Source organism: Heterodontus francisci, chromosome 2, assembly GCF_036365525.1.
Source record: "Heterodontus francisci isolate sHetFra1 chromosome 2, sHetFra1.hap1, whole genome shotgun sequence".
Classification (NCBI taxonomy): Eukaryota; Metazoa; Chordata; class Chondrichthyes; order Heterodontiformes; family Heterodontidae; genus Heterodontus; species Heterodontus francisci.
The window spans coordinates 9,058,521-9,082,978 of NC_090372.1; the positions used below are offsets into that span (position 1 = coordinate 9,058,521).

At 40.8% G+C, this 24,458-nt stretch overlaps 1 protein-coding gene across 1 annotated transcript in view; it reads right to left on the reverse strand.

The window, feature by feature from the left end:
* Window positions 1-1,039: 1,039 nt before the first annotated feature.
* mrpl3 (mitochondrial ribosomal protein L3) overlaps window positions 1,040-24,458 on the reverse strand; it is a 64,267-nt gene continuing 40,848 nt past the window's right edge. The window contains exons 7-10 of the mRNA XM_068054251.1: window positions 21,126-21,237; window positions 20,344-20,421; window positions 15,022-15,099; window positions 1,040-5,490 (exon numbers count right to left, since the gene is read on the reverse strand). Coding sequence (XP_067910352.1) covers window positions 5,341-5,490; window positions 15,022-15,099; window positions 20,344-20,421; window positions 21,126-21,237 — 418 coding nt within the window. The 3' untranslated portion in view covers window positions 1,040-5,340. The remainder of the gene's footprint in view (window positions 5,491-15,021; window positions 15,100-20,343; window positions 20,422-21,125; window positions 21,238-24,458) is intronic.

Genomic DNA, 24,458 nt, shown 5'->3' on the forward strand with positions numbered 1-24,458 from the left:
TAGCCAGCAATGCCCACATCCCACAAAAATGAATTTAAAAAATCATACTGAAAAGGCTATGCAGCTGCCTCATTATGTGGTGCAATATTTTCTAAAAAAAAAATTCTGCAGGCCAAATATTTGCAGATGTACAATGCCATAAGGTTACTGTCCTTGAATGATTTCAAAATGTAATTGTTCATGCGCAGAGTAAGGAGCAATGGCTGTGTTTCTAGAAAACTGCATTAAAAGCTTGATGAATTTAATACTTTGAGTAAATCCAGAGGGAGCCAAGGCACATGGTATCCTCAAAAAAGTATATATAAAGCCACTCAGAATTTATTACTTCGCTGCCTTTGACTCTCCCTTCAGCAAAACAAATGGAAAATGAAATTCAATATACCTATCTACTAATCAAGCAGAATAACTTGTAAACAGCAGCAGTACTGGTGCATTAATACTGCGGGGGAGTTTTATTTAAGCATGCTGTGACTTTGGAATCATTCCCAAGTTTTGAGCATTTCCCCCCATTGAACATTGTTAGAAAGCAATGGAAATTCCTTCTTTCAAAATATTCTGTAATAGAAAAAAAAATGCAAGGTTGGTAGCTAAAATGGATCCTTCAGCATTTGAGAATGCACTTTTAGATGCTATTAAACCTTCACTAATTGTTGCAGCTTTTAAATTCAGTTAATGATATGAAAGAAGCAATGTACCATCTAAAATACAGTTCATGTTGATTCCAACTTTACTCTGTGAAAAGATATGAGGCTCGCTTGATGCTTGTGCAACATGAAAACTATGTTCTGGGAAAATCAAGACTAACCTTTTGCTGAAGAAAAATAATTTTTCGTAGTCCAATTACAACTGGATCTTGATTATTAACAACAGGTTGAATGCAAACCAGAAGATGAAGGACAATTCATTTGAGTGTTTTGGTTTCAATAGAAATCTTGGTAACAAAGCAGAGTTTTAGGTGAGCAGAAGTCAACTTAGTTCATTGAAGCTGTGCACCAGATGTGATAGGAGCCCATTTTCAATAAATGATATGTAGACCATGTGAATTTGTGTACAAGGTTTACTGAAAAACAAATCAACAAAGGCACTAAATATAACTGTTACAACAGCTGCCTGGGGAAAAAGCAATATTACAAACTTTCCCTTCATCATTCTGGCAGGGACACACTTCAGCTTATTCAGTTCACTGGTTTTATTTCATGATCCTCCTGGTCATAGGAAGGCAGGAGAATAGCACAATACTAAACTTTGGCTTAGGTGTCAATCACCAAACACATTATTAAATGGTACAGCAAACAGATCATATTAACACCACAACAACTTAAGGTTAGCTAGCTCAAGTAGTAGAAAATAATTCAGAACAGAAAATGCTATAAATACTCAGCAGGACAGCCAGCATCTGTGGAGAGGGTTAACATTTGACCTGAAACGATAACTATTTCTCTCTCCGCATGTGCTGTCTGACCTGCTGAGTGTTTACAGCATTTCCTGTTTACATTTCAGATTTCCAGCACCTGCAGTGCTTTGCCTTTTGAGAGGGAAAAGAATTGGGTGTTCTGCTACATTATAATAGATGCAATATTTATTTTTCTCTCTGCCTATGGCCCAACTATCTCATTTTGAAGACTTCAGGAAGGTTTTCTAATTTGAAGACAGGTTGAATATGAGTTTTTTAAAAAATGACTGAGACCAAGCGGATTTACATTAAAAAAAAAATTTGAATTGACCAACCGAACACATACTTCCAGAAGCTGCATGTATTTGAATTGAATGGTTTGGCCCCATCCCCACCCATGATTGCAAGTTAAGCTGGAACATGAGTTTCAATTGAAATTAGTTTTTAGCCCCTATAGCATCATATAGAATCACAGAATTATAAAGCTTTGAAGGAGGCCATTCAGCCCGTTGTGCCTGTGCCAGCTTTTTGAAAGCACTATCCAATAAGTCCCAATTTCTCTGCTCTTTCTCCATAGCCCTGTCATTTTCTCCCCAAAAGTATTTAATGAATTCTCTTTTGAAAGTTACTATTGAATCTTCTTCCACCACTCTTGCAGGCAATATGTAGGCACTGCAACATCATTAATGAATGCAACACCATGCTAAATCAGTCTTCAATTTTATCACACCCTTTGTTCCCTATAGTCTTAATTAGGTAAGTAGTGCTACTTCTCTGCTAATTACACACTTCCAAAACTTTACATTAGCAATTTGGGTATCAACACTCCTCCAGGGAATCAAGACTGCGTAATTCTATGACAATTGTGTACTTACACCATAATTTCTTTCTCAAATTGTGACTGATGCTGGCAAGGCTGCATTTATTGCTCATCCCTAGTTACTAAGGTGTTGGTCAGCCTCCTCTTTGAACTGATACAGTCTTTGTGGTGATGGTGCTTCCACAATATTACAGAGGAGGATTCCAGAATTCTGATCCAGTGATGATGAATCAGTGATACATATCCAAGTTAGGATGGTGTGACTTGGGAGAGATGACGTTTCCACAACCTTTCTAACCTGATCCTTCACAGTGGAAGAAGTTACAGAGGAGGGAGGTGTTGTTGTTGAAGTAACCTTGGTGAGTTACTGCAATCCATCCTTGAGATCACATATACTGCAGTCACACTGTGGCAGTGGTCAAGGGGGCGGACACTGAGTCCAATGCAGGGATACTTATCAAACTGCTCTGCTTTGGATGGTATTGAGTTTCTTCAGCGTTGTTACAGATGCACCCATCTCGGTGAGTGGTGAATATTCCATCACTCCTGAATTGAGCATCGCAGGTGAGAAGGCAAGCCACATCCAGCCTGTGCTCTGCTCCATTAACCACTTAGATATTATTAATTTAGCTTGTCCAGCTATGCTTCTGGTCAATGGCAATTCCTATAATGCTGATGGTAGGGCCTCGACAATACCAGTGCCATTGAAGGTCAAGGAAGATAACTGGTCCTTTTCTTATTGGAGATAATGAATTACATAGCAGTCAACTACAACAATAATGAAGGGCAGTAATGAGTCAACCAGGGGGTCTGGAATGACATATGGGGACAGACCAGGTAAGCACAACTGGTTTCCAAGCACAGAGGTGATGGGTGAGCAGGAGTTGGTGTGGATCAGGCTACAGGCAGCAATGTTTTGGATGAGCTCAAGTTTACAGAGGATGGAAGAGGGAGATCAGCCAGGAGAACATTGAAATAGTCACGTCTGGAGATAACTAAATTCATAGATGAACCTTTCTAGATACCTTGGTTTATTAATTCAAAAAAGGTTTGAAATGCAAAACATGAAATTTTAATTTAATAGCCGGGCATGGATTCACCTTTCCCAATGTTAGTTTGAATTTGCCATCAAATCAATGGGATCTCTCAGCATCCAGCAACAGTGATGTCATTAAGCAGGGTAAACAGCCAATCAGATTGAAGAAATTCTCCACGGGGACAAACCAGGAAGTGAAATGCACCGATTATCCTTCACTTTTTATAAATTTTAGAGTGAAGTAAAGATTGAGTCATACACATTTGAAGCTGAAATATCAAACAAACTTTAAAAATTTAAAAACTATGGAATTTGACATTGCACAAATATAAAATTAGTTTTCCAGGGCCAGAGTTTCTTCAGCAGTAGTTAGAACTTAGTATGCCATTGAAAACAGTTATACCTCATGAACAAGGCACACTATTTTCAGAGGCTTTTAACAGCGATATTAGTGTAAAAGAGAAAGCTCTCAGTTTGGTGGTTTCTAATTGACTGTCATCTATGGGTACTTCAACAATGCACCCTATGGAGAAGCGTGGAATCACTTACAGCAACTTCTGGATTTCTGCGTTTAACTGCACATGCACAGATTCCAGAAGCTGCTGTCAGTTTCAGAGTTGTAATGATGTTGAATGCTGAGTTTCGCTGCCATTACTACTGCAAAATCCAAGCCATTATATTCAAATGACCTTCAAATAATTGGAGGTATAATCAAAATACATATATACAGAGAACTGCATGTCCAATACTGGACGATTAAAAACGGCCCAGTAACGTTGCAGCATTAATGCAATGTACCTTCAGGTCCTATGGTAAAGCTCAAAATCATTCAGAATTTCTATAAATCAACTAACAAAAATTCTGCCAACATGAAGGATAGTAGGAATATATATCCACCACACTTTAATCAATGCCTGCAGATTAGAACAGTCTGACAATTTAACTTACATAGAGCAAGATGACAACTAAGTGCATGTGGGCAAGGACTTGCGGCAATTTAGAATCTAAAACGGCCGCAAAATTTAAAGTATAGAGGTTCAAAATAGCTGGTGTTGAAGCAGTATAGAATTCAGCGAGAAATTCCAACTTTTCCTGACACGTACTTTTCAAAGTACACTGCATTTAATTTTTTTCCACAGTGCTGAAATGAAAACAAGTCATCTGGTGATTACCATGGAGCTCCATCGTGTTTTGTCAGGTAATATGCTTAGATCTGTGTCTTATTTGCACCCGGACTGTCAGCAGCTATCGAGCAAACTGTTCAGTGTTTTCACAGACCATGTGTTATTTAATGATAGAGATGACAAATCTGATGGTATCAGTATGGATGGCATATTTGTTGCAGCTTTGCAAATTGCAGTGCAGCTGAAACCAACCGGTGTTTCAATACCATTGGCCCTCGAGATTTATTAACTCAGCAAAAAAAAAAGGGATTGAACCAGAGATTTCCCTGATGTCTGATTTTGTTCTGCACAGAATACATAGCAAATCACCATTATACTGCACTAATTTTAAAACTAGTCAGACAAAAACACTTGGAGGTTATTTTCTATAAATATTTTAATTCATGTATACTTCCTGCCAGAGGCTTCCCCACTTTTTTATATATATATATATATATATATATATATATATATATATATATTAAAAGAATACCCTTCCATGATGTTATGTGGTCATCTTGGATAAAGTTGCATTTTCTGCAGTCTGTAACTGGGTTACAATGAATAAAGTTTTCAGTTTTGCAGCAGATTTTTTTTCTCTTTCAGACCGTCTTCCAGTTGCCTCTTGCAACAAATTCATGTTGCTTATCATGGAATATTCTTGCTCTTCAATTTAGACCAGTCCACACTCAAAGCTTGTGTTCCAAATAGCCTCAAAATACTCTTTTTTTTTTAAAACCAGCAGTGCATTTTCAATTCATGGTTAACTCCACTCCAGGAATTGATTTTATTTTTCCTTCACTTCTCATCAGGACGACCAATGGCATCAGCCAATACATGAAAAAACGACTCTGGGCAAAACAAACAAAGAGGCAGGATGTGAGAGCTATGAGTAGCTGCCACCTAAACCCCTTGAAAGTGTCAAGCATTAGGAGACAGTGATAGAGGGCAGAGTGAATTGGTACATTTCCTCATCAAACAGGTCTTCTGGCAGTTCTTCACCTCCATCAGCAAAGTAAGTTGGGAATGGTGGATTCTTATTGTCTTCCTGATGTGTAGGTAATGTGGTGTCATTGACCTGGTACAAAACAAACATATAAGGCTTTGTAAAAACACACTAATCCTTAATTCAGTCAGTATGATTTAATGTGTTAAACCACCTATGACAAAGAATACACATTACTCCAAACCAATAAAACCAATTATTGTAGAAAATTTCTAATTTGCGGAAGCCTTTTCTATGATTTCCTTTGTAACAGAACAATTTTATCTTTCTCGTATTTACAGCCAGATGCAGAGCATGTGTGCTATCCCTTGCAAATCCTGGAATGACTTGAGCACAAAGCTAATTACGTGAAATATAACCCCGGTTCTGACAAAAGATCATTGACTTAAAATGCTAACCCTATCTATCATCCTCTCTCCACATATGGTGCCTGACCTGCTGAGTGTTATCCAGCATTTTCTGCTTTTATTTATTAAGCATCTGCAGCATTTTGTTTTATTGTGTGACCTTTGTGTGGACAACCATTATAAAAGCTGACACACTTTTCCAGACTCATTGCAAATACTGACACAATCCTCAGGTACCTGAAAGAACAACACTTGCATTATCACACCTCAGAACTTCCCAAAGTGCTTTACAGCCAATTAGGTGCTTCTGAAGTGTAGTCACTGCTCTAATATAGGGAAAATGCCAGTCAATTTGCGCACAGCAAACTCCCACAAGCAGCAATATAATAGTGACGAGATAATTTGTTTTTGCGATGTTGATTGAGGGATAAATAACGGCCAGGACGCCAGGGGAAATAACTCCGCTGCTCTTCGAGCTCAGAACTCAATTCATATTAAACCTCGTAAACTTGAGAAAGTCTAAATTTTACTAATTTCTCCAACTTCCAGAAAATTTATACCACCTTCACCTTTGATGTCCTTCTCGCCAGCAAAATATTTACTCTGCCTCTTCCCGGTCGTTTCCCCAGTTGGGTCCCCATCTTTGCTCCCTCAAATCTAAGGGGCTCAGACTTGAGTGCATCTGGCACACAACGGGCTGGCAGTGGGACCCAGGGATGATTTTGAAGGAGGTGGCCACCTCAGAGTCCCGTCCAATTGAGGACATTGGGCAGGCTTCCAAGTCTGGACAGCTAATAGGAGGCCATCCAGCACGAACAGATCAGCAGCCCCACCAACAAGAGGTGGGAGCTGCAGATGTAGGTAGGGAGGCGCAGTTGCTGGCCACAAATGGGGATACTAGATGGGCCAAAAGAGTTAGGGCTGTCGGACATTGGGGGAAAGCCCCCCATAGTAACAGGCACTGCTGTGATTGTGGCCGATTTTCGGAGCAGCAGCTTTCAAATAGATCAGGGTCTGGATCCGATGTCTACTCGGCCTGCCACTGGGGGGCTGCCACTGTTTCATAGGTATCTCACGTGTCGGATTGAAAATCCAGGCAGGGACGAGAGAGTGCGCTTAATTATTTATTTCCCACCGGTTCAGGCAGGTGTCCGATATACAGGACCCTCAACCTCTTCAAAAATCATTGGGAGATGAAACCCCATCAGAAAGCTGGCACACAGCTCGCGGATGCTAAATTACAGCCACGCCTGCCTCCTCAGCCAAATGAAAATCCAGCCCAAGTGAATTAGCTATCTATCTGGCTGGACTTCATCAAGCACTATCAGGCCCTACTCTCTGCTAAAACCACCCATTACTCCAGGATCCCTCTCTTTAAAAACCCACCTCTTTGACAAAGGTTTTGGTCATTGCTCCTAATACCTCCTTCTTTGGTAAGGCATCTTCCCTTTTTGACAACAGATATGAAAATTTGGAAGTTTGAAGATGCCCCCAACTCAGTAAACCAGACTTTGAAAACCTACACCCTATAAGAACCCATTGTGTAGTAATTTTTAAATGTGACCTGGTGCCTTAATCCAGCCACAGCATTCAAACACACTGGTTCATTGATGGTCCATGTTTATACAGCTGGACAATTCCATGGGATATGTGCAAATCTCTACGCTTCCCTCCCTCACAATCCATTGGCCTATAGTATTGCCGTTTTTCAAAATTCGTTTTGCAGGATGTGGGCATCGCTGGCTCGGCCAGCATTTATTGCCCATCCCGAATTGTCCTTAAACTGAGTGGCTTGCTAGGCCATTTCAGAGGGCATTTTAAGAGTTAATCACATTGCTGTGGGTCTGGAATCACATGTAGGCCAGACCAGGTAAGGACTGCAGATTTCCTTCCCTAAAGGACATCAGTGAACCAGTTGATTTTTTTTTTTTTACAACAATCGACAATAGTTTCATGGTCACCATTTGACTAGCTTTTAATTCCAGATTTATTAATTGAATTCAAATTTCACCATCTGCCATGGTGGGATTCAAACCCATGTCCCCAGAGCATTAGTCTGGGCTCTGGATTACTAGTCTAGTGACATTACCACTATGCCACCACCTCCCCCTTCTTGTAATTAAAAACTGTGAATGCATAATCAAGCAGGGTTCATGAATATGTTCACAAGTCTAGTTTAAAAGAAAAACACAGAGAAGGTTCTCCCATTATGAGCATTCTCCCCATTTGTCCTTGCACTGGTCTTCCTGTGGCACAAGTACATCCGCTGCTGAAAGGGAAAGCAAGCTATTTGTTCATTATCAAGTGTCAGAACTGTTCTGAAAATAGCTGCTTGGAGCTTGCAATAACGTATAAACGCTCTCTCTCTCGGCCTGGTTAACTTGGGAAGTGCCCAAGTTTGATGGTACTCCAGTATGGTACACTATCGTTACATTTTCTTTTTCATGCTTGGAAGATGCTAAGCGGGAATGAGCTGCAAAGGACGAAGTGGTGAGTTAAACTACTGATTAATCTGTTCAGATATCCCACATGCATCAGGAATGGGTCATTAGTTAACTCTGGGATTTGAACCTACCGAGCTAGGTGTAGATTAATTTGTAGTGGCAAAACTAAGCCTAGATGCTGGAATGAATTTGACCTCTCTCCCTTTTTCACTTTGCAGAGTGGGCAACCCACCTGGGTCTGTGGCACTTAACACTGTGGTAAAAGGGCAATAGTTATACCCTTGCCACATTATCCTGGTCATGACAAGCACAGGATTGTAAGTTTCAGCTCATAAGGGACATGGGCACGCTTATGGAAACTTTTTTTCTGCTGAGAACAGAGAATTGAGGGAAAGTTCACATTCCATCCCATCTACCACCTGTGCCCTTTATCAACAAACACATTGTGGAAACTAGGAAGTACCTTGCACAGAATATCTGGCAAATAAACACAATGACAACTCGGCCCAACAGACTCAGCAGCCCAGAAGTGAATCTCCAATTCGTGATTATACCAATTGTAATGGGGCTTTTTCTGTTACAGGTGCTATACAATTGCAAGTTGTTGCTCATTGCTTGTAAAAAATATACATTCTAACAAAGCAATTAGATCAAATTATTTAAATGACCTTAATTGTAAATTAAATAGCCAAAACAAACTTGCACCAATTGATAAATCTACAAATAACAGGATATTGTTGTAACCAAAAAGTATATTTCCAAATCCATTATTGGGACAATGTACAGAACAGACACCATGAAACAACTTAACCAAGTGCTTGCCCTCCCATTTTCTAATGATTAATGCACTACCTAGCTCGAATTTTTAAAAAAGGCTCAAATTTTATTTATTCTATGGTAGTGAAGGATATTTCTATGGCTCAGTGAACAAATAATTCAAACAAATGATTCACATTCCACATTTTTCATTTAGCAGTCATGGTTTTGTGCAGCAATCTGTAGTAACACGAATAAATTCATCCTGAGATTTCAGCTACCAATCCATCCAATAAAGCACAACAACTGAACCTTGAAAGTGGACCTTTTGTTTGGACCCATGGTGCTCGACAAGCATTGATCCTTCAGATTTGTGGAATACTGCCAGTGTATCCAGGTCATAAATTACATTTTTTTGTGTGTTAAGGATACAAGTTTCTCCCTTTTCTCTGGCGTCCTCAGTCCCCACCCAACTCACGCACCATGTGGAACTGAAAACAACCTGCTTCAAGGCCACCACCAATGCAACTTTAAATTGGCCACTCAGATAGAAAACTGTGATCTGGGAATGATACCGCCCATAACTTAGTCTCAGATATTACCCGCACTGAGATCAATAATTCAAACCTGTCGTCGTCCACATGGTAACTTTCTGGTGATTATAGCAACTTTATTTTTGCATTCACTTCAGTGTGTCACATCCACTCAATTGGGAAAAGATGCAAACAAACGTCAGGATTTGGTCTTTTTACTGGTCTCATATTACTCAGAAAAGCAAATGCAAACATTGAAAGCACAAGTTCAGGCTAATGGTACTATAAATTTCACTTTGGAGATGAAGAACTTCGTAGCGAGTTTCCTCCTGGAAAAGTCAGCACCGAGAGTACCTTCATCCAAATTTTGGTGTGAATCCAGTTGTGGGCAATTACGGGCTATTGCACAAGTCTGGCAGCATTGCCAGTCAGACCCCAATCAACTAAGCATAAAATCTCATGCAGGAATGAGCTCACCTCAATTAAGACTAAGAAAATAGAATGTTGTGATGAAAGTTATCTGCTGGGGGAACGTTTTAAATAACATTCCCCATTTATACCTATTGGAAGTAAAAATTAATTGGGCCAGTTTATTCATTAAATGGTGGTTATTTGTATCTGAGACTGCAGCACTGAGAGTTCTAGCGATAATATAGAAAACACTGGGAACATGCAAGAGGTCAGTCAGCATCTGTGGAGAGAACAGATAAGTTAACACATTGGGTGTAACGCTTCGTCACCGGAAAGATTAACACGTCTATTCTCTTCAGAAATACTGACGGACCTGCTGTGTGACTTCAGCATTGCTGCTCAGTTCCAGATTTTTTAGAATTTGCGATTTTTTTGCTTTTTATTTGTGGTTCTAGTGATAATGTGAATACAAAACAGTGGTGCACCATTCACACACATGATTAATGTGGTGTTATGGACGCGTATCAACACAGCAACAAAGAAGCTCCGAATTAGGTTTGAGGCCAGTGCTTTGCTTTTATGATAGAAGACCAAGGGTCAAACATAAATTCAGTTTGTAAAACAACCTAACAAAGTTCCTGGTCCACAGTAGAGCAGTTAATATGTTGAGTATAGCTTACTGCATGCATCAAATTTATTTTAACTAAATATTACTTTAGGGAGTGGTGGAGATAAACAGCATCTTTTAGGAAAGAGTAGATAAATACTTCAAGCAGAGAAAGATTTGGGGACGGGCAATAAATGCTGGCCTAGCCAGTGTTGCTCACATCCTGTGAAAGAATAAAAAAAGATACAGGGCAATGGAATTGGCACAACCACATGACGCCAAAGGGCTTCTGTGCAGTGAACTTATTTGGTCTGGCTTTTGAAGGGAAAATGGAAATTTGGTTTTAGTAAATCCCTAAAATGCCAATTATTGTCATCTGAGATCACATTATCAGCTACAAGTATGCTCATAATCAGTTGAGTTTTAGTACATATTACTGATAGATAAAAGCCAATTTCAGCCACATTTTGCTACTAAGGCACTTTTGTCAGAGCTGCAGGCTAATTTTTGTGGTTTTGATCAGTCACCATCAGGTTCAATTTTATAGCATCTGAGGTTTAATTAAAACTAACTCCAACAAAATTGATTTTTAATTCACTCAATGGCCTGCCTTTCTTGCATCTTATTTCTTGGACACTTTTCTGCCTCCTCTTGTCCAGGTCTTTTATCTCTCTCCACAGTTCTGACCTTTATTCACCTTTTTAGTACCGATATCCCTATTTAACATCTTTAATCTCATGTCTTGTTATTTGCACCTCCAAATATTAATCAATAAAACCATACCACCCAATTTTAAGAGTTCACTTTTTCTTATTAACGATCTGCATTAGATTTGATATGCACATATGGACAAAAATCATTTCAGTACAGGAAACCGGGCTCTTAAATGAAAAATGGCTACTTAGTTTTGGGAGGTTAGCATTTGCCTGGAATCAGTCATTGGCTCACAACAGAGATTATAATTGGTTGCAACTGTTCTTGTTTTTAGTCACTGCCTGCAATATACTCCTTTAGTCTAATGGTCAGTTAGCAAGATAGACAAGAGTGACTGATTATGAAGGATTATAATAATGCAGAAACATTAAAATGGGAAGTTCAACTCAACTCAGCACAAACTATTGATTCAAATGATTTCCGTGCTCATGAAATAAAATATAATAGGACCTCTTTACAGGTGTCAAACAGTCCATTTATGGTTATTGACCTCTGCTGTCCCACTGAGAGGAGACATAGGGTAGCACACAAGAAGGGATGTTAAATCAGAAGTCCAGTCACATTCGCCTATTCTCCAATACTTCACAACAGAAGTTTTCAGAGTAGTATCAGCAGAGATCGTGAGAGTAAGCACCTGTGAGTTTTCTCAAATGGGGACAGAGGTTGAAGGATAAGATGATCAAAAATCAGGAGAGAAAATACCTATGTTTAATGATCTGAAGGCTAAGGTCATACATGGAGCAACTCCAATTGACCCGATATTCTAGAATTCCCAGCTGAGGTATAGATGAATCGTATTACTAATATTCAATTATGAATTTAGCTATCATATCAGCCACTGTCTCGTTTTTCTTTTCACCTCAAACAATTGTACAGCAGAGTTAAAACTAAGCAGTGGAGATCAAATTTCTGCCCCCTTAAGCCATAGCACTGACTATTAGTATCTCCAATATTCCAGCACCATTCTTAAAAAAATCCATTTGTATGCTGCAACTTTTGTGAAGCTGCTTATTTAATCTCCCAACTAACTTTCCTAATACAGTACACATAGTGGACAAAGCTCATAATTCTAGAAGAATGTTCCAACTTCATTTTTCACAGTTTGTTACAGATCGGTAAATCAATCTTCTGTATCTCAAGGATGGCCCAACCTACAAACACAGCACTGTCCAGGCTTCTGTATTAAATAATATGAAGCATTATGCTTAGTAATTTAATAATCTGTATAAATTTGCTTATTTATGAGGCATATGATGCTTTTGAACACACGGTAGGCACAGCTGCAAGGACTGTATACGTCAGCAGACTTTTATGATTTTCTATTCCCTTTGAACAGGACACGCTTTTAAAACAAGTGATCTTTGGCAACCAGCCTTTATTTCCTAAAAGAACCAGCTGTCACGATCAAGCAGATTCGACATCAATTCCTGTTTATGGCTCAAGTTCTTCAATCTGTCTTGGGAACAGTAAGAAAGAAAACACAGGCATTCACAAAGTCATTGAAGCTCGTCAGCATCAATTATATGGAAAGAAAAGAGCACACCAAGATGACTTTTAGTTAAATAATTAGGAACAAATCTGTCAGAGCAACTAGCTGGAGATTCCGGGTTGAAACAAAGCAGTGTTTGATACAATTCCAGGATGGATACCTCACCGTGATCAAAGCAATGCTTGCTATATTTGGCTTGTTATGTGAGCTTCTCTGCAGAAGTTCAGGTGTAGACATTTAACTTTTGACATTAATGGCGACATGTTGTGTTTCTTATATTTCCAAAACCAATTAAATCTTTAAAAAGTCTGCTGTAAACAAAGCAAGTACTGCATACAAGTTGCTCCACTATTTTACAATTTTCCATTCATTCTCTATGTCACAAAGCTCCTCTCCTATATTCAGATGGAGAGAGAGAAGAAACAGATTTGAAGATGCAAGTGCAAACATCAGATTTTATTATTCAGTTCTGATGAAAGGTCACAACTTGAAACATTAACTTTTTTTCTCTCCACAGATGCTGCCTGACCTACCGAGTATTTCCAGCATTTTCTGTTTTTATGTCAGATTTCCAACATCCACAGTATTTTGATTTTATTATTCAATGTTACACTGGATTTTATGCCTTGTTTTTTCATTTAACAGTCTCTATTATATTATATGCTTAAAAAGTAAACTTCCAGATTTTATTAAATTAACTGGACATGATAGGAGATTGAGCAGAAAAGGCCCATTATATTTTTGTTTTCAGTATTCTGAAGTGGCACCATCAAGATGAGCACCAGTTTTGCAAATACATTCACTGGAATTACACTCAATTGTTATTTTGAATCAACAAAATAACCAAACATTATTATTTTTTCTCTAATTTGAGATATTATATTAAGGGCCATGATTTATAGTTCTAGATACTAAGGTTGAAAAGGGGAAAAGTACTTCCAGAAATGGTGAAGTCAGGTTTGGGTTTCAAAAGTCTGCAGTTTGTCGAAGGAATGAATGAATGACTGAAGGCAGTAAAGCATGCCACAGTTTAGAGGCCCAGTGAATAAACAGGTTACAGTAAAAAGTCAAAAAAATTTTGATTTGTAATATTAGCAAAGTAAAATTAGAGAGCAGTATGTAAGAAAGTCTATTTGAAGTTTAGAAAGAATAAGAGAGGAACATTCAGAAGTACTGAAGTGGAGTTAAGACTCATTGCAGAGCTTTATGCTGCATCTACATATGCTGCATGCAAAGGTTGTAGGTAAAGAGGAAAAATGTCTCAGCACAAATGATCCCAAACTTGAAGTGTACAAAGGCAATGAACGGCTAAACAAAATTCAAATGCAGAGATCAGCTCTTTCTTTTAGCCAATTTAGATAGAACTGTTGTGAATATCAGAGTTACCCCATGATAATAATTACTTTACTTAGATCCAAAGTATAACTGAACTGGTTTCTTGTACAGTTTATTCAGTCTGCCAAACAGGAGTGAAGAGCTGTTGCGTTCAGATAAAAAATTGCAGCAGTACAAAGAGAAACCTGTCCACCTCAGCTCAATTTGTCTCTGGATCTATTCATCACAGATGGGATAATAACTGGAAACAGGAAGAGACGCTTAATCGCTATTATATTGAAACAGCAGCTACGCCAGTACGACAGACTAGTTATACCTAGATCCTATTTAGGTTTCAGTAGGATTTGATTACCTTAAATGTCACAATCAAAGAACACATTCGCAAACTCACCAGAATTCCAACACTATTTCACATGGCTTTATATGGAGCTTAGAAAAAGGTAGAGTTTTTGAATCCTTATTGAATTCTTACTACTGAGTATACACTAATTCCTCTGTCATGTGGAGAAAAGTTAAAGCCATAACTTAAATTTTCCCCACATACAGTGGCAAAATGTCTAAAAGTTACTAATTTTTGTGAAATCTGAGACCAGATTCCAGAAAAACATATTTCTGTACTTCTGTGAGACTGTCCAAGAAGATTACTATTAGAATGCTTCATAAAATTCAAGAATATTCACATTAAAGTTCCACTTTCAAACTAGTGGCCACAGGGCAAGGCCTTCATTCCCATATTCGGTTCAAACAAGGCAGAATCCATTTCTGCTACTTTATCCTTCCTTGCTTGATGGATAGCACTACCTAAACTACAGATATGCAATTTCTAAAACTTCTTAGAAAGAACTATTCTATTCATTCTTCTAGAAAAACCTGCACACACGAGTAATAGAATTACCACAACTTGCATTACAGCACTATTGTTAACAACTCTTTTATTGAAATACATTGTAGTTTATAATCTTCTTACCTTTACAAAGCAGTTTTTGTGCCCTGGGACAGATCCATGAACATAAAGAATGTTCTGTGTGGTATTCACTCTCCAGACCTATGGATGCATAAATACCTTTTTAATAAACTAGGATTTGCAACAGAAATGGGATAAGCAAAAAGACCCGACAGACAGCATACATATGCAAAAAACATTTCGTCATGAGGTACAAGGGCCCATTCTCCAAGTTTGCACAGCTGACAGAGACCCCACACCCGTCAGTTACGCAGATCAAAAAGCTGGTGTGTTGCACACGATTTTCCATTTATTATTTGTCTTGCTACCCCTACCCCACCTCCTTTAAGGCTCCTATGAAAACCCCCATTCTAAACTTCTTTTAAAAATTGCAATGCACACTGTCGTATATTCCACTAACATCCAGACTGAGCTCATCAAAAAGTCATTTCCTCATTTACCAAGGAATTTCAGTTGTTATTTGGGACCTATTATGTACAAAGAAAGAATTTGCATTTATATAGCACCTATCAAAATCTCATATAATAAAAGAAAAATACTGCGGGTGCTGTAAATCTGAAATAGAAACAAGAAATGCTGGAACCACTCAGCAGGTCTGGCAGCATCTGTGGAAAGAGAAGCAGAGTTAACGTTTCCGGGTTCCGAAGAAGGGTCACTGACCCGAAACGTTAACTCTGCTTCTCTTTCCACAGATGCTGCCAGACCTGCTGAGTGGTTCCAGCATTTCTTGTTTCTATATCAAAATCTCATGATGTCCCAAAGTCCACCACAGCCGACGAATTGTTTTGCAATGCAGTTACCTTTGGAACATAGGGAAATGTAACAGCTAATTTGCGCCGTTGCACCATCTTCACCCCGCACCCCCTTCCCCTGCACCCCCCCCACCCCCTCCCTCTACCCCTCCCCCTTGCATCCCCTCCTCCCACCGGCACCATCCTACACCTGCGTAGGGGCCCCAACAACCCCACTGCCTTGTGGGCGTCTCGGGAGAGACCAAGGCTAAGGGAGTAAACCCTAACAGAAAATCCGGAGCGGAACCCCGTAGGCGGTCATGTGTCACCTTTGGCATGTTTCCGGCAGTTCCTGCAGCCATACTGGTGCCAAACGTCGTGTCCTGCACTCCTTTGGACCCCACCAGAAAGGCCGAGAGGGGGGTTTTGACGACTGGGCAACTCTCAACCTCCATAAATTTGCCCAGGCATGCGCCATGGAGAGGTCACTCCATAGTTGCCTCACAGCGACTGAAACAACACGGAAGGCAGCAGTTACGGGTTATAAGTCCAGATAAATTGGCGTAGAAACTGGGCGCCACGGGTTGCCTTTGTCGGTGGGAGAGGTCATTGCACCTCACTGGACAGCTACCGCCCGCCTCAAACCGGGCAGCCCCCGGTCAATAAGGTTCTGTCCTGCCACAGTCTGCCTGCTTCAATGGGTGCTTGGAGCTCAGGGTCATTGCCCGAAAGGTGGACTGATACACCGCACCAAACAACATGAAAAAAGGAAAGAAGGTACCAGCCCTTCGCTTTGCAAGCTGGAACGTCAGAACTATGTGTCCTGGCCTGTCGGAAGACCTTACACAAATCAACGATTCTCGGAAGACCGCCATCATTAACAACGAGCTCAGTAGACTCAATGTGGACATTGCAGCACTTCAGGAGACTCGCCTCCCCGCGAGTGGCTCTCTAGCAGAGCAAGACTACACCTTCTTCTGGCAGGGCAGGGATCCTGAAGAACCAAGACAGCATGGAGTGGGCTTCGCCATCAGAAACTCCTTGCTCAGCATGATAGAGCCTCCCTCAAATGGCTCGGAACGCATACTGTCCATCCGACTGCTCACCACCTCTGGTCCAGTACACCTACTCAGCATCTATGCTCCAACACTCTGTTCCGCACCTGAAGCTAAAGACCAGTTCTATGAACAACTCCATAACATCATTAGCAGCATCCCCAACACCGAACACCTATTCCTGCTGGGGGACTTTAATGCCAGGGTTGGGGCCGACCATGACTCATGGCCCTCCTGCCTTGGGTGCTATGGCGTTGGAAGGATGAATGAGAACGGGCAGAGACTGCTTGAGTTGTGTACCTATCATAACCTCTGCATCACCAACTCGTTCTTTCACACTAAACCCTGTCACCAGGTTTCATGGAGGCACCCAAGATCACGTCGTTGGCACCAGCTAGACCTCATTGTCACAAGGCGAGCCGCCTTAAACAGTGTTCAAATCACACGCAGCTTCCACAGTGCGGACTGCGACACCGACCACTCCCTGGTGTGCAGCAAGGTTAGACTCAGACCAAAGAAGTTGCATCATTCCAAGCAGAAGGGCCACCCGCGCATCAACACGAGCAGAATTTCTCACCCACAGCTGTTACACAAATTTCTAAATTCACTTGTAACAGCCCTTCAAAACACTCCCACAGGGGATGCTGAGACCAAGTGGGCCCACATCAGAGACGCCATCTATGAGTCAGCTTTGACCACCTACGGCAAAAGTGCGAAGAGAAATGCAGACTGGTTTCAATCTCATAATGAAGAGCTGGAACCTGTCATAGCCGCTAAGCGCATTGCACTTTTGAACTACAAGAAAGCCCCCAGCGATTTAACATCCGCAGCACTTAAAGCAGCCAGAAGTACTGCACAAAGAACAGCTAGGCGTTGCGCAAACGACTACTGGCAACACCTATGCAGTCATATTCAGCTGGCCTCAGACACCGGAAACATCAGAGGAATGTATGATGGCATGAAGAGAGCTCTTGGGCCAACCATCAAGAAGATCACCCCCCTCAAATCTAAATCGGGGGACATAATCACTGACCAACGCAAACAGATGGACCGCTGGGTTGAGCACTACCTAGAACTGTACTCCAGGGAGAATGCTGTCACTGAGACTGCCCTCAATGCAGCCCAGCCTCTACCAGTCATGGATGAGCTGGACATACAGCCAACCAAATCGGAACTCAGTGATGCCATTGATTCCCTAGCCAGCGGAAAAGCCCCTGGGAAGGACAGCATTACCCCTGAAATAATCAAGAGTGCCAAGCCTGCTATACTCTCAGCACTACATGAACTGCTATGCCTGTGCTGGGACGAGGGAGCAGTACCCCAGGACATGCGCGATGCCAACATCATCACCCTCTATAAAAACAAAGGTGACCGCGGTGACTGCAACAACTACCGTGGAATCTCCCTGCTCAGCATAGTGGGGAAAGTCTTTGCTCGAGTCGCTCTGAACAGGCTCCAGAAGCTGGCCGAGCGCGTCTACCCTGAGGCACAGTGTGGCTTTCGTGCAGAGAGATCGACTATTGACATGCTGTTCTCCCTTCGTCAGATACAGGAGAAATGCCGTGAACAACAGATGCCCCTCTACATTGCTTTCATTGATCTCACCAAAGCCTTTGACCTCGTCAGCAGACGTGGTCTCTTCAGACTACTAGAAAAGATCGGATGTCCACCAAAGCTACTAAGTATCATCACCTCATTCCATGACAATATGAAAGGCACAATTCAACATGGTGGCTCCTCATCAGAGCCCTTTCCTATCCTGAGTGGTGTGAAACAGGGCTGTGTTCTCGCACCCACACTTTTTGGGATTTTCTTCTCCCTGCTGCTTTCACATGCGTTCAAATCCTCTGAAGAAGGAATTTTCCTCCACACAAGATCAGGGGGCAGGTTGTTCAACCTTGCCCGTCTAAGAGCGAAGTCCAAAGTACGGAAAGTCCTCATCAGAGAACTCCTCTTTGCTGACGATGCTGCTTTAACATCTCACACTGAAGAATGCCTGCAGAGTCTCATCGACAGGTTTGCGTCTGCCTGCAATGAATTTGGCCTAACCATCAGCCTCAAGAAAACGAACATCATGGGGCAGGATGTCAGAAATGCTCCATCCATCAATATTGGCGACCACGCTCTGGAAGTGGTTCAAGAGTTCACCTACCTAGGCTCAACTATCACCAGTAACCTGTCTCTAGATGCAGAAATCAACAAGCGCATGGGTAAGGCTTCCACTGCTATGTTCAGACTGGCCAAGAGAGTGTGGGAAAATGGCGCACTGACACGGAACACAAAAGTCCGAGTGTATCAGGCCTGTGTCCTCAGTACCTTGCTCTACGGCAGCGAGGCCTGGACAACGTATGCCAGCCAAGAGCGACGTCTCAATTCATTCCATCTTCGCTGCCTTCGGAGAATACTTGGCATCAGGTGGCAGGACTATATCTCCAACACAGAAGTCCTTGAAGCGGCCAACATCCCCAGCTTATACACACTACTGAGTCAGCGGCGCTTGAGATGGCTTGGCCATGTGAGCCGCATGGAAGATGGCAGGATCCCCAAAGACACATTGTACAGCGAGCTCGCCACTGGTATCAGACCCACCGGCCGTCCATGTCTCCGTTATAAAGACGTCTGCAAACGCGACATGAAATCGTGTGACATTGATCACAAGTCGTGGGAGTCAGTTGCCAGCATTCGCCAGAGCTGGCGGGCAGCCATAAAGACAGGGCTAAATTGTGGCGAGTCGAAGAGACTTAGTAGTTGGCAGGAAAAAAGACAGAGGCGCAAGGGGAGAGCCAACTGTGCAACAGCCCCAACAAACAAATTTCTCTGCAGCACCTGTGGAAGAGCCTGTCACTCCAGAATTGGCCTTTATAGCCACTCCAGGCGCTGCTTCACAAACCACTGACCACCTCCAGGCGCGTATCCATTGTCTCTCGAGATAAGGAGGCCCAAAAGAAATTTGCGAATGTCCATCCAAACGTCACCTAGCAAAACTATTATAATTGAGTAAGCCAAGTATTACAATTTACCAAAATACGGATTGTCTGAACTTACATTAGAGACAAACAACCAGTCCCACAATGTTTCCACAAATTGTGAAACAAGTATGAAATTTACAATAGAACGCATGTACCAAAGCAAAAAACATATTACCTGAAATGTATTTAGTAAAAGTTATTCTCCATCAAGTGCTGGCATAGAATTCAAGTTGAGAATGAAGAGCTAAAAGTCTGACAAAGCTCTTAAAATCACCTCAGCATCGAGCCTGCTCTATAGCATATAATTCAATGCTACAAAATAACTCCCAACAGTTTACAGCAGTTCCAATCGCAGAAAATAGCTCTGAAAAACTTTTTGTCCCTTTACGTATGACCGTCACCTTGATTTAGTCACATAAAGCAGCTGTCAGAACAGGCATTCCAAGTTTGACAACAAAAAGGTCTTAAGGTGTTTCAATCAAAATGAAAGAAATACAGTAATTCTCCTCCCCCTGCACCCCACCCCAATCCCATGTTTAATCACAACTCGATATGCTTAGTAAATCTGACCTTTAGTCCAAGTGCTGTTCTGTAGATGTTGCCCATTTTTCCAGGCATTTTCTTCCCAGGAAAAACTCTAGCAGGATCCTGCATTCAAGATGACAAGAAAAAGAGTGTGACACAATGAATGAGACTCTGCATTATTTAAACTTAAGACTACATACTGTTTTGCTCTGCATATAGTGACTTGGATATTGTTTCTTTCAATATTAAAGATTGCAATCAACTCGCTAAGCCTACTAGTCCAACATGTTTGTATTATTTAGATATGATTGTATAAGTATATTACTTATAGAATTCTAATATTGCCCCAAGCCTCTTAGAAAGAAAACAAACTCAATGTCTTAATTGTAGCTACAAAGACATTTATATTAAATTTAAGATACAGATTAAAGTTTGGGCACAAAGGTATGAAATTATGAGAGGGACATCTGAACTCAAGACAAAGAACACACCATACCCCACATTTGATCTATTCAACATAAAAAGAAATCAGCCAGAAGCTCTGACACTAGTTATTTAATCTGTTTTACTGTGCAATGAGTTGCAATTTCTGAAATTGTATGTTTTCAAAATGCTGACCAGAAGAACTGCTATGGATCTGGACCAAAACCAACCACCCAACAGAACTGAACACAATAGCAAACTGTTTCAGATAGAGCTGTGGCAGAACGAAAACAGCTTCAAGCCTTGAATTGTTGAAGCAGACCATTTATGCCTTTTCAATGCATTCTGTGGTGCAGAGTAGTGCTGTAAATGCTACTTTCACAAATAACAGAAATAATACATACTCCTCCCGGGCCTGAAGCTCCCGGCCTCCGATGGGTTTTGGTCTGTCCATGAGTTGCGGGTTGGCCTTTAAATCCCCACCTCTTCATAACTCCTTGAAAACCTTTGCCAATTCTGCAAGAGATTCATAGGATTAGAAATATATATAATATATATATATATATATACACAAACACACACACACTGACAGTCTCAAAGTTCATCATAATTCATATGCATTCCTCCAGGTTTTTACAACAGACTGAAAAGCAAAAGTAATCAAAACTTAGAACATATGCCAAAGGTGATCTGTAGTTTTACTTCGAGGGAAAATCATAAATCACTGGAAGCAGCATTCTAAATGGAGCAATCACAACAGTATATGGAGATGTTTACATTTTATCTGCCTGTTATTTCTTTCTCATTGAGTTTTAACTGTTTCAAACAAAATCTACTTCTGCACTAATAAGAACTGGTTAATTCTGCAAAGAGGGATAATGGGGGATACTGGGAGAAGTGTTATTGATCCAATCTGACAATTGAAAACTAATGTTTAATCTGTGAGTGACCCAGTTTTACAGGTTATGTTAGCATGGAAATCTTCAGATTCTGGGCTGTTGACATTTTGCTTCCACCGTTCAGGAGAAACCAAGTGATACAACATTCAGATTTGCGCTGCTTAGTTTGAGAAAAGGAAGAGGAGTTGTGTGGTTACCTGCAATAGCTCAGGTGTTTATGCTGAAAAGTGTGTTCTCTTGAAAGGCACACAGGCTACATAATCAGCAATTAAGGCAGATACGTAGTTTCCGCACTAAGCGGAAGGTCCCAATTTCTGGAACCCAAATTCTAAGCGGTTTAGCCTGGGCAACCTCAATTCAAAGGTAAAACAACTTGCATAAGTTGGGAGAAATTAGAAGAGTTTTCTTCGATTTATAACAATACTTAGTGTAGAACATATGTCAGTTGCATTGATTTTATGAATACAAACTTGGTTGAAGACTGTTTTGCTGTACACCATCATTACATGTGCCAGTTTGAACTCGCTGTTGAAAGTACCTAATTTTTCTGGTCACTAATCAATTGAGTGAATCCTGAGAATAAAATGAACTATTTCAAGATTTCAACACTTTGCTTGCACAGTGACTTGCAGAGATAATGCTTCAAATACAGTGCAAGCACATGATTATTTGTACTGTGATGTGGCACTGGCTAACCCAATTAATTAATAGCTAAACTGCTTAATAGGGAAGACTCCATTCCCAACACTACATAAAAGTGTAGATGAGAACTATTCTATAAATTTCTTTGTATCAAATTGAAATATTTCAAACATTTCACAAGAATCACTCCATCTTATTAAATGGGACACACATGATGAAAGATTCCAAGTTAAAATGTTTTCAATTTTAAAATCTGCAATCTGACTTGACTACATCCCCTCAAATTTCATTATAAAAATTCTTTTAAATTTTTGGGGGTATTTTCCTCTGATCCTTTTCTGCTTTATGTTTTTCTCAGATCAGCCTGTTTTTCTCAGCCAAGAGCACTAGCAATTGGTTGACTCTATTTAATTACTGCCTGAATGATTTTAAACTAAAAAATCCAAGATATTTGAATTTTGGGTAGTTGAAAACCAGGCAATATTTCCATCACTGATTTTAATTTTTTTAAAATTCATTTCATGGGATGTGGGCGCCACTGGCCAGGCTAGCATTTATTGCCCATCCCCAATTATCCATGAGAGGCTGGTGGTGAGCTGCCTTCTTGAACTGCTGCAGTCCATGTGGGGTAAGGACACCCACAGTGCTATCAGGAAGGAGCTCCAGGATTTTGACCCAGTGATAGTGAAGGAACAACAATATAGTTCCAAGTCAGGATGGTGTGTGGCTTGGAGGAGAACTTGCAGGTGGTGGTGTTGCCACGCATCTGCTGCCCTTGTCCTTCTAATTGGTAGAGGTCGCGAGTTTGGAAAGTGTTGCCTGAGTAGCCTTGATGCGTTGCTACAGTGCATCTTGTAGATGGTACACACTGCTGCCACTGTGCACGGGGGTGGAGGGTGTCAATGCTTATGGATGGGGTGCCAATCAAGGGGGTTGTTTTGTCCTGGATGGTGTCGAGCTTCTTGAGTGTTGTTGGAGCTGCACCCATCCAGGTAAGTGGAGAGTATTCCATCACACTCCTGACCTCTGCCTTGTAGATGGTGGACAGGCTTTGGGGAGTCAGGAGGTGAGTTACTCACTGCAAGCTTCCTAGACTCTGACCTGCTCTTGTAGCCATGGTATTTATATGCTACTCCAGTTCAGTTTCTGGTCAATGATAACACCTCAGGATGTTGATAGTGGGGAATTCAGCAATCGTAATGCCGTTGAATGTCATGGGGAGATGGTTAGATTCTCTCTAGTTGGAGATGGTCATTGCCTGGCACTTCTGTGGTGCTAATGTTACTTGCCACTTATCAGCCCAAGCCTGAATATTGTCCAGGTCTTGCTGCAATTCTACACAGACTGCTTCAGTACCTGAAGAGTCGCGAATGGTGCTGAACATTGTGCAATCATCAGCGAACATCCCCACTTCTGACCTTATGATTGAAGGAAGGTCATTGATGAAGCAGCTGAAGATGGTTGGGCCTAGGACACTACCCTGAGGAACTCCCGCAGTGATGTCCTGGAGAATATGGCACACTACACAGGCATAACTATTCAATTACATGTGTCCATTGCTTTTTTTTTTAAATAAATGCCCAGTTCAGTTTCTGGACAGTGCCTGCAAATTCTGTTCTATAAATCAGCCCAGGGCAACTTATCCTTTCCTCTCTGTAGTGAAATGCCTGATGAACTCTTCTCTGCATGTCCACCCAGCAATTTAGGCAAGATCAGAAAGTAGATAAGTAAGAATCACAAATATAAAACAAAATCTTATAAAATGGAAAACTCAATCCTATTTTTCTGAAAAAGGTAAATATCAATAGTTTTTTTCTCTTAAACCAAGCAGAACATTTGCGTTTTTGTCCAATTGTCTTAATACACAATATTTGGGGAATCCCAGCTGAGTGATACTCAAGAGTACTGGCATGAATCCATGTAGCCTGTAGCTTTACTTAACTGTTCATGGAATTCTGCCACAGCTTTATTTGAAACAAAAATGTATATTTTAATTTCGGCTTTCCCAACGTTTTAGAAACTATTTTAACAACTGGATTAAACAGTGTTGCTCAACTAAAACTATGATCTAACCCAAGTTCAAGGAAAATGAAAATGGTTAAAGAAAAAAAAATGGAGACAGTTTCTAAATAACCCCTAATTATACAGAGGATTCTTTTCTAAATAAAAACACTGAAGGCACATAATCTTATTTTA